Source organism: Neomonachus schauinslandi, chromosome 1, assembly GCF_002201575.2.
Source record: "Neomonachus schauinslandi chromosome 1, ASM220157v2, whole genome shotgun sequence".
Lineage (NCBI taxonomy): Eukaryota > Metazoa > Chordata > Mammalia > Carnivora > Phocidae > Neomonachus > Neomonachus schauinslandi.
The window spans coordinates 54,054,613-54,066,200 of record NC_058403.1 but is presented as its reverse complement, the minus strand read 5'-3'; the positions used below and the strand labels follow the sequence as shown (position 1 = coordinate 54,066,200).

At 36.3% G+C, this 11,588-nt stretch overlaps 1 protein-coding gene across 1 annotated transcript in view; it reads right to left on the bottom strand.

Moving 5' to 3' along the window:
• Positions 1-11,588, bottom strand: part of LOC110582680 (T-cell receptor-associated transmembrane adapter 1) — a 31,654-nt gene that overhangs the window by 8,668 nt on the left and 11,398 nt on the right. The window contains exons 2-3 of the mRNA XM_021692686.1: positions 9,915-10,025; positions 3,838-3,874 (exon numbers count right to left, since the gene is read on the bottom strand). Of these exons, the coding sequence (XP_021548361.1) occupies positions 3,838-3,874; positions 9,915-10,025 (148 nt within the window). The remainder of the gene's footprint in view (positions 1-3,837; positions 3,875-9,914; positions 10,026-11,588) is intronic.

The following is an 11,588-nucleotide window of genomic DNA, read 5'->3' as shown; positions in this document are numbered from 1 at the left end:
TCTTTCTTTCTTTCTTTCTTTCTTTCTTTCTTTCTTTCTTTCTTTCTTTCTTTCTTTCTTTCTTTCTTTCTTTCTTCTTTCTGGTTTGAAACAAAACTGTTATATATTGATGAGAATAATACAAAAGGGACAGAAAAAGCAATGATGTAGGAGGAAAGAGAAGGTTGCTGGAGGGATATGTTTCTGAGTACATGCTCACTGACTTTTTGCTTTCTTTGGTAGGGAGCATGCCATGGGTGTAGGTGTCTTGAGCTTGGGGTAAGAGGACCAAATATAGACCCCTGGTCCTGGGGAAGAGTACAAACCTCAGTACTAGCTTTATATGGTTGGAGACTAAGAAGTGAATCCATTGGTGTTTCCAGTGAGGAGGTTGCTTAATGGACCTTCAGAGCAATGATATCTAATATTACTTAATACTAAATTTTTATTCTCTTGATCAGTGTTCCAGTTTTCTTCTAGTATATCCACTTCTTTGTAAAGTCTCTTAAACACAAGGAGCTTATATTGCCAGTGCTTTGGAGTACTTAAAATGAAGGGTCTTTTGCCAAAGTTTTTGGGGAAAGGAGACTAGAAATATCTGCCAGCATGAAGAATTCTAAAGACATGGACAAAGACACTGAGAGCAGTGACACAGAGCTAGGGGTGACAAAAAGACAATTGAGAATAAGGTTTCTGGAACCTATCCATACTTCTCAAGGATTCTTAAGAAACAATACTTAAGAAGGGACTGGCATCTTGCAGTCACACAGGGATGGAGCTTGGCTAACGGTTATTTGTACATTAAAACAAATAAACAGAAGGCTGGAAAACTTGTAGCTATTTTGGTTACAAGCATGGCAGTGATCACAGTGAGGGCTTCATCTGCATACCACTTGGAAATCTCAGATGTCTGGGAAGGCTACCCAGAGTTTCTCTTGTCAGGGTGCCTGGGTGGCTCAGTCGGTTAAGCGGTTAAGCGTCTGCCTTTGGCTCATGTCATGATCCCACGTCCTGGGACGGAAAGCTCCACATTGAGCTCTGCAGGGAGCCTGCTGCTCCCTCTCCCTCTGCTCCTCCCCCTGCTTGTGCTAGTTCTCTCTCTCTCTCTCAAATAAATAAATACAATCTTTTTTTTTAAAAAAGCTCTCTTGTCATAAACATCTTCAGGTGAGGAAGACAGCTGAGACAAAAAGTGAGGTCCAGGGTTAGTGTATTTAGTAAAGAAGGGAAGTGAAAGGAGCTTGCAGAGCTCTGGAAATCCAAGAAATCATCTTAAGGTAGAAAAATGGCTAAGATGAGTTATGCTTTGTCATAAAAGCACCTTTCAGTGCCACCCAGGAGCAGAGCATGCAAAAACTGCTGGGAATCTGTCCTAGGGTTTTTGAGAGAGACTCTAAACTGAGGAGTCAGGATAAATTTAAAGTAGTTGTAAACCTGAACTGATTTCCTAAATTAGAGGATAAATATACAGCAAATGGGCAGGAATTTTCTTAGACCTTAATTTTCATCTGATAAAGCATTATCTTTTTTTTAACTGACTATGCTTTGTAAGGGAAGTATTACATTATAATCTGTATTTTTCAGATGATACAACTGAAGTTCACCAATGCTCATTTTGCTAAAACTCCAAGCCTAGTAATTATAAGAGTTTGATTAAAATCCAGAATTGTCCAGATCTCAAATCCATGATATTCCCAATGTCTTATCTTCCTGACACAGAGTTAATGACCAGAACTGTGTAGAATTATGTTTTAAAGATTTTTTTTCAAGATTTTATTTATTTATTTGACAGAGAGAGAGCACAAGCAGGGGCAGAGGGAGAGGGAGCAGCAGGCTCCCCGCTGAGCGGGTAGCTCTATGCAGGGTTTGATCCCAGGACCCTGGGATCATGACCTTAAGGCAGACACTTAACTGACTGAGCCACCCAGGTGCCCCTAGAATTATGTTTTAAAGGAAAAATAAAGTGTCCCTTGGGTAACTACCAGGAAGTGTGTACCTGACTTTCTGTTACATATAGATGCTACATTGTCCTTAAAGTGATCACATTTTTGACCTACAGTGCAGGAAGGGCAGGAATTTGGGGAAGCAGGAAGATAAGATCAGAGAAGCATGGCTTCCCATCTAAGCCAATGTTGAGTAAGGGCAGAGAGAGTTCAATGGGGAGCCGTAGCCTCAAACCATCTAAGAACTGGGGGACATCACTAATTTTACTTCTACCTAAGAAAGATAGCCTTTATTTCCACTTGCTGTTTTAATGACTGGAAATAGTTTCACGTTTGCTTGTTTTTTCCTGGAGCCTCCATGCCCTTCCTACAAAGGTGACTTTGGCTCCCAAACTACATAACCAGAAATAGACAAGCTGTGAAGTACATGCATAATTAACATGCCAGCCACTTGTTATAGGTAAATTCTGCATTGTATATTCAAATTATGCCTAAATTGAGATTTATTACAATAGATAATAGATTACTAAATCCAGGAGGGACAATCTGCATCTTTCCATCTTCGCATCTCTTGTCTAACACAACTCCTATTTGTTGAACGAATACTTATTGAATGAATGAATTAATGAATGAATGTTATAAAAGAACCAACTTCTTTTTCACAATTGCCCTATAGGTAAGAGCCCACTTACTATGAGATGGATATTTTACCAATTTTCCCTTCTGATTCTTACCATCCCAATCCAAGAGTACCAACCCAGTCTTTAGCAGAACGATCAAATCACTAGACTTTCTATCACATTGCATCTTAATTGCCTTTCAAATGACAAGTATCAAATCAATTGTCCAAGAGATTAACTTTCACATGGAAAATCCATAATGGATTTTCTTTGTCATGTTGTTTGTTGGAACCAAATCAGCAAATCTCTCTGTATATGAGATAATGCATTGAAAATTATCTCCTGTTATAGAATCCAATGGTAAATCATAAAAATAAAGATTTTCTTCTTTGTGTGAATCTGCCTGCAGCCTACATCCTGAATGTCAGAGATATTTCCACATGGAGAAAAATTTTAAAAAGACCTTTTAGAGGCTAACAGAAAGCTTATAATCTTATCCTACCCAGTGAGAAAGCTCTGTGTTTGTGAAAGACCTTTCTGCCTTTCAGTCTACCATTTCCGAAAGGTCTTGAAGAGTCCTCTAGGAAATTCTCTATATTTAGATGTTTTTTATCCTAAAGGAGAAATCTCCAATCTAATAACACATTTGGGCCAAAATATACTGTGGAAGAAAATGAAAATTCTTTGCTATGATTTATGCTGTAAACCTTCTTTTGTGTAAAAAAAAAAATACAAATTTCTCTACAATGAAGTCAACAATATTAAAGCGAATACGTTATATCTGTAACCATATATTATTTTAGGGTTGATTTATCACATTTCCCCACTGATTGACATTACTCTCAAAAGCAACACACCACAAAGCATCCTTATCTAAGTATTCATGTATATATATCTTAAATTTTATTTAGGTATTGCCAGATTTCTTTTCCACCCCGGTTTCTTAGGGACCCCACAATTCCATATATAATTAGACTGCAATCTTACAATCTGATCTGATTCATAATCTAGGATAGATCCATCTGAAATTGACAAGAATTCTGTAGATACCAGGTTAGAGTCTCATTTTGTTCCTTAACCAGCTCTCTTATTGACTCAGGATAAGTAAATAACTAAGGAAGATAATAACATTATAGCTTTTGATCTTCAGAGAGGAGTAAAAGTAATTAAAACTCACTTTTCATTTTATTTTTACCCAAATGTGACATCCCTGAGCCAAACCTATAAGCAATATAGCATTTGTTATGCCCCCTTATTAGTTGGGAGTCATAATACATAACTTATTTTCTACATACCTGGGAATGTAGTCTTCAGAGTACCTGTACATGGTACCTGAAAGATATTAAAAATAGACAAACAAAAAGAAATTTTGACATACACTTAAATCTTCTAGAGAATATTGTGAGGGGAGCTTAGCTTCAGTGTCAGTTAACATCTTAAATCAAGACACTCGGCCACCACCACCAGACATAAAAATCTTCTCTGATTTGGACCAGTCATATATATTCTCTCTTGGTAATTTGAGATGGAAACACAAGCACAGTTTGGAAGTGATGTAGGGCCCGGATGTGTGGCCATTTTATGGATGGGAAACACCAACCTATGGACGTGGGGACCTCTGCTAGTGCCTTTGCTGTGGGGCAGTCCATCGTGGGTGGGGCATACTGTCCTTTTCAGCCTTCACGTTTCATGAAACACCTCTGCCTCCTGTCAAATTTCCTTCTCTGCTCTTGCTGATTTGAATAAACTTTTCATCCTTACCCAAAACAAACAAATGAAAACAAAAACATAAAACAAAACAAATCCTAGAAGACTTATTTATTTTTGAAGTGTCTGTTAACACTTCGTGTCATGTGAACAACATAAAAATTATGTTCAGGAAATTTCTCTGGTTGTGATTCTATCTCATCTACATGGTGCAAATAGAAGTAAGGAGAGATGAGGATTCTAGGGAGAAGAGATCTGGAAAAAGTTGGGAACACAGTCTCAAAATAATCAAAACACAGAGCGACTTTTCAAAGAAACAGTATACTAGTATGCAGTAACAATACTGACCAGAGATCTGACATAGGATCATAAAACCATGAAAAAATTCTGTACCAAGTCTCAGAAAGTAACCCACTGTTGAACATTGAAGGTGGTGATTCAAAGGCAAATGAAAGAAAGTATTCTTGCTTCAAATTAAATATATGTATTCAAACTTGAAAAAAATAGTTTTAAGAATTTTTTTAGTGAATATCAATAGATTCATAATGAATTATTGAGAGAAAATAGGGGAAATTTAGAGCACAGTTTTAATAAGATCAATATTATGAAGTCTGTATTATCTGTTCATCAATAAATTTTCTTAGATATTGAATTGAATGGATGTGTATATTATGATATTTATTACATTTTGACTGTATTATTCAATGTGGCATTGAATAGCAAAATCTTGCAAAAGCTATTTCTATAAAAATGAAGCCCATATTATCTAAGTCTCTGGCAATCACACAGAGAAAATAGTAACCAAAGGGTGATCTTTCAGTTTTCATATATAAAAAAAACTGTGTTGGTAAGGAACTAGCAAAAATATTTCAAATGACTGAATAAGTCACCAATCAACTAGAAAGATTATTTTTAGTAAGATTTATATGTGACAAGGTTGAAGTATTCTCCAGAAGGGTCATTAACTGTTAGAGAAACATATTGGAACAAATTATTAAAATCATCATGTTGGAGGATCAAATGGACATGTCACGTGTCAGTGCATTTGGAAGAATTCAAATACATGTACAAGAATTTAGTCAAACCATAGCCTGATGTATTATGGAAAAGATTCAGGGTGAGAAATCAGAAGACTTTGGATTTGGGTAGCAGCTCTTCGATGCATTTGCCATGTGACAACATGCAAATCACTTTAAAACTCTGATTCTCACTTTATACATAGAGATAATAATGCCTATAGCATGTGAGTAGCTATGGAAGATAAATGAAATAATTTTTGTTAAAAACATTTTAGAAAATGACAAAGTTGATTTTCAATATTATACATTCTAAATCCAATCATATTGTCAGCCACAATTTAATTGTGCTGATTGGAATAGAGTCTCTTCATTAAATGGATTAGCTGAAAACAAGCTGATATAATTAAAATGCTATTTACAAGATTTATAAGTAAACTTGATTTGTCATGAAATGACCAAATCTCACTTTTGGCAAGAGGATTGTCACCGAGTGAGTGTTAAAAGATTAAAAAATAAACAACGAATCTGAAAACAAAAATAACGACATTATTACAGAGAACAAGAAAAAATAGGCATGGGGTCAAATGTTTCTGCACACAGACTAATATTTTTAAAAGATAATGTGGATTTTCCAGTTGGAAGTGCTTGGAGTGTGAATGTTGGTGTCTGGAAGGTACACGAATGTGATGTGTAAAAGGATAGCTCTATGGAAAGAAAATGGTGTTGGGTGTATTATCAGTAGAGAGAAGCAAAACAAGGTTTGGACCAAAAAGCTTTGTGGGGAAAAAGGAAGAAGAAGCAACTCTAAGAAGGATACAATATAATGATGTGATGCTTAAACGGAAGGAAAAGAAACTAAAACAATGTGAGGAAGAAAATAAGTATTGGGAAAAGACATTATACATCAAGTCCAATCATATTGAAGAAGCACCCTGAAAGTGTCCTTAAAACGTTCAAGGTCGCCAACTTCCACACTCCTCTTAGAATTTAAATGTATAATCTGAAGCTGGACAATCTGTACTCGTATGGTTTTAGTAAGTTCCTTCTTATAGTAAGAAGTGTGATAGCCTATGATTTCTTTAAATAGAGGAGTGGTAATCAAAAGTTTAGAGGTTGGGGCTGAGGAGAAAGGTCAGCAAGCTCAGGCTCCTGAAGAGAGTTGGCTCATTCATGAAGACTTCTAAGTTTTAAAAATAAATGGCATGATTTGGGAGCTACCTAATCATCTCAATGATATTAATAAAACAAAAAGCAGTTTTTATGTTGCTATGAAGCAGTTACATTTGCCAGAGTCTGTGTGAGAAGAGCTGGGTGAGTTTTCACAATCCTCTCTGTGATTCAGATACAGACAACTTGTGGTCAGCTTCATGGTTGAGAGCGTGTAAGCAAACATTTGCTTTTATGTTTTCTCCTTCATAGTGTTTACTCTTCCATGTGCAATATATAACAATAAGAAACAACAGCACATGGCTCAATCTCCATAATAACATTTTTTGATACATTCTTAATGTGAAAATGTGAAAAATGTGCCATAATTTTCTAGTGAGTAGGAGATATACTGATAAGACTTTGATGTATGAGCAAACCATACACTTATTTATCCTTCTTCTCAAAACAGAGAAGAAAGGTTGGATAAAGAAATTTGGGGGGTTTAAAGGAGGACAAAGCTAATACCTTCCTAGCAGAAAAAGAAATAAATATAATCCTCCTAAAGAACAGACAAAAAATCACCTAAAAATGTACGGTTTATTTTGGGGGGAAGGGAGAACTCCATTACAAAGCTTTTACCTAACACTGCTACAGAAAACATCAAGGAGAGGCTTATCAGGTCTATCTGATTGAATGTGGAGATAGTGCATTGTTGCTGGGATGGAGATTTTCTTTTGTAAGCTATTTAATATACCAGCACAACTTATTCACCGACTGTTCGCCATAGGTGGAGTAATATCTTGCAAGTTTCTTAGCCACAAAGAATAGCACAAAGATGCAAAAATAAAAAGTTCCTTGAGGCCAGATATGGGAGCATTGTGTTCGCAGACCAAGTGGCAGAAAAGCTGGCTAATATAATTGAATCTCCTCTGGTTTGTCTGCCTAGGAGAAATTAAGCCGGGAGGAGCCTTTGGCAGGACTGGAAAGAAGTCAGCTTGCAGAGCTAATCCCAGAGCCACCTGTAGTCTCTGCGTGAGAAAGACGGACAGTGCTATATTTGGTCATGTGGACTAGCAAGGGTGGCAGTTATTACGGATGCTTGGGGAAAGATGTCGGGAGAAGCTGGGGCGGTTGGGAGAGGGTTGCAGAGAGAAAATAGGGAGATGGGATGAGAACGAAGGGCATTTTGGCATCAATGAGCACTGCTACAAGGCTAATCTGAGGTTTGCACGCTAATAAAGTGCAAGACCCAGGTTGTGTGCTCCACGTAAGGAGGGCATGTTATTGCTCAAATGAAATAGTTTGCAGTGCCTAATGGTTAGAACCTATCCTATGAAAAGCCTACGGAAAACTCTCTAAAATGCACCTGTATATGACTTAAATGGACACGGCAGTTACTGCTAAAGCTCAGGTTATTGCATAGACATGTTAAATGATATAGAGATGGGGCAGGGAGTGACATGGGAGCTGGAGAGGACCTAGAGAATACGGAGATGGTGGGAGCAGTGAGGAGCCAGAGGAACTCCCTGAAATACCCGACACTAAAATTAAATGGAATAAGATGTAGTCATAGCAAGCCCTTCACCTAATACTTGTGGAAGGAGAGAAGGAAGCACCAGGGCCACGGAGAGTGGTAATGTGGGCTGTGCCCTGTGCAAGACTGACCTCCTCAGTCCCCAGCACTGTGCTGAGGGGTCCATAGAATTCACACAAGAACCCTTGGTCTGGATGATATTTTCCACATTTTGTAGACAGGGAAACTGAAACTATGAGAAGTTATGTTTCTTGTACAAGAGATCTCCCAGGTAAATATTAAAAGCAGTGTTTTAATTCATGACAGGTTGACTTCAAAAGCCACGGTGTTAAAAACAAATTGAGAGAACTGAAATTGATTTTTAAAAATACAACAATGAAGGTAATTTACTCTTTCCTGTTTTTTTTTTTTTAATGTTATTTCCCACCACACTGCTTTTAGACAAAGTAATTTGTGGCATGCCTGAGGCAGTTAGGGTTTGTACAATTGAAATGAAAAAAAAAAATCTGTTTTTTTTTTTTAAAGAAAAACCTTTTCTCTTTCCCTTCCTCCCTTCCTCCTTCCTTTCTTCCTTTCTTTCTTGCTTAAAAAGTTAGTCTACTATATTTTAGTAGTGGTCAACTAACCATTATAAGAAAACAACTTCCAAAAGGAGTTCGTATGGTGGCAAATGATATGACTACGGATAAATAAATTCCAATGTACAAACTACCAAAAATGAGAACTGAAAAGGCTACTTGTTCCCTGGCCCCACACAGAGCCCCAGAGAACTGCCCCTGGAATCAATAGAGAGAGAAGCACTGGTTCACATCTGGTCCTGGCTTCCATCTTAAATTCTTTCAACTTTATAGCCCTCAATTCACCTTTTTCTTTTTTCTTTTTTTAAAGATTTTATTTATTTATTTGAGAGAGTGAGAGCGAGAGGGAGCACAGGCAGGAGGGAGGGGCTGAGGGTGAAGCAGACTCCCCACTGAGCAGGGAGCTGGATGCGGAACTCGATCCCAGGACCCTGGGACCATGACCTGAGCTGAAGGCAGACCCAGGTGCCTCTCAATTCATCTTTTTCTAATACACGTGACAATATTATCTGCATTCATAAAATATCTTAATGGAAAAATGAAAATATAGTCATTTTAAGCTATTATATAAAGAAAAGTGCTACTCTCCGTTCATTTTTTTCTGTGACAGAAGCCTTTTTCAAAGATGTTAGATGATGGGTCATTCATGCATCTGACTTATGAAATTTGTTTCAAAAAACATTTGATTTAAAAAAGAATTACTGATAATGTATGGTGATTAACATAACATAATAAAAAAATAAAAAGAAAAATAAAAAATAAAGAAGAATTACTGAAATCATTGCTAATGGAAAAGCATTGTCTACCTGGCATTTCAGGCTTAGAAATGATATAATAGAAATCCTAAGAGAATGTTGGGTTTCTGGCCGAGGACATTTGGTCAACAATGTAAAAGCAACAAGTGCTAGTGGAAACCATTTTGGTTGGAGAATTAGACGGGGCCCTTGTCCTTTACTTTGCTATTGAGTAGACGTGCGACCTCAACTATGCCACTTCCCTTTCTAGTGCCTCTCATCTTTTGTGAGAGGCGTGACAGTAACACCATCTTCATATTTTATATTTTGTGGGCTGCTGCAGAATAGGCTACAATATCATGAGCTGTTGAGTTGGAGGAGGAAAACTACATTCTACCAAGACAATTCCTTCCTACTCTATATCCTAAGGCAGAGATAAAGCCAAGATTGGGAGTCTGTTTATATTCTAGTATGATTGCATTTTTAAATTAAGAGAAACCTGAGGGTGGAAAAAAAATATCAAACAGGTTTCCTACAGATAAGAATACCCTATTGCATGACATTTCATAAAACTGTCTTCTTCTGTAGGTTTTCCAGTGACTTGTCTCCATTCAAGCTGGTACTATCTGGCTATTTCTCAAAATGTCTTACCTTGTCGCTGCTTTTCCACATAGTGGGAAATATTGAAGATCAGTGATACAACCAGAGCTAACCCCAAAAAGGCTACAATTATCCAGGCATAAAACTGGCATTCAGAGTTTCCTGGAAAAAAAAAAAAAACAGACATACCTGTAATATAATAGCTGCTTACCAATTTGTTTTGAATTGGGTATTCCCACAATTAAAACCATAGTATTTATTCATAATGAAAAACAAATCCTCTGCCAAGAAATTAATTACCATTGACAGACAAAGCCTCCTTACAGATTTCAAATGGGTATTGCTGGTAAGTCCCTGTATTCAGCATGGACAAAAGGAAGCAATTTTCCCACGTTCTCCGTGTTGATGAAATGAAAGACATTTTTAGTCTAGCTGCTAAAATTTGACAACTAGTGACTTTGTCATAAAAACTTTGGTTCAAAGTCAAGAACATCCAAATTATACAGAATGATAATTTGCCATACTTTCCCCCTTTCTTTAATCTTCAGATATAGTCATATATACTTTCATTTATGGAAAACCACCTATCCCTTTCTATAAATCCCAGTAGTGTAGGATACTCTATGTTGTGATAAAACAGTAATTCTGGCATCATAATAACCTCGTTTTGCCAGGACTGGCCACAAGGTATTTTTCTCATACTGCTTAGAGACCCATGAGTGGATATTGGAGAGCCAATTATGCTTTCCTTAGCCTTGTGAAGAGATTCTTTTTTTCATTCCTGAGCCATAGGGGGTTTTGTGGGATATTGCCTATCAGTTGCCCATGATTATTTATGGCAATCTTTACATGTATATGAGTGATTTCTAAGATAATTACCCTAATTTTATGTATTTAAATATATTATATTACATGTATATTTATATATAATGCATATATAAAATCAATATATTTATATATAAATATATATACATATATGATTTATATATAAAATCAATATACTTATATTTATTTTATATATATTATATTTATATTTATATAGAAATATATTGATTTTATATATAATACATATATGATATGCATGCATGTATACATATAGTTTATACCATATATCATAAATATACTATATAAACATTACATATTATAATATATATTTATATATAACATATAAAAATTATATTTATATATAACATATGTAAATTATACTTATATATTATATTATATATTAATATGTATATAATACAGTATAGAATATAATAATATTAATATTATAATATAGACAAGCAGAAATGCCATGTGACAGTAGCTGCAGCAGAGCTGATATTCCTTCCCGGTCTCAGCTCCTCGTATGACTGCCCCGAATCAGACACCAGGCTTGGCCCTTTCACAGAAATCTAAGTAGCATGATGCTGGGTACAGTAAACAGAACAGGCAAATTCTCAATAGGAGGGAAATGAGTCTAACTTCCCTATCCTGTCTTTAAACCAGCAAATAAAGAATCCTTAGCCCAAAATGTCTTTTGTGCTGCTCTCTTTTACTTATTTTCTATATCTCAAATTTGATGTTTGAATTGTTCATTGTTTGTTTGTTTGTTTGTTTTTGAGGACTTATTGACATCCCAGTGTGGTTGTTGAATTGCCCTCAGTGGTCCTGTGTATTAGAGGAGGTCTGTTTTCCTTTCCTTCCTTCCTTCCTTCCTTCCTTCCTTCCTTCCTTCCTTCCTTC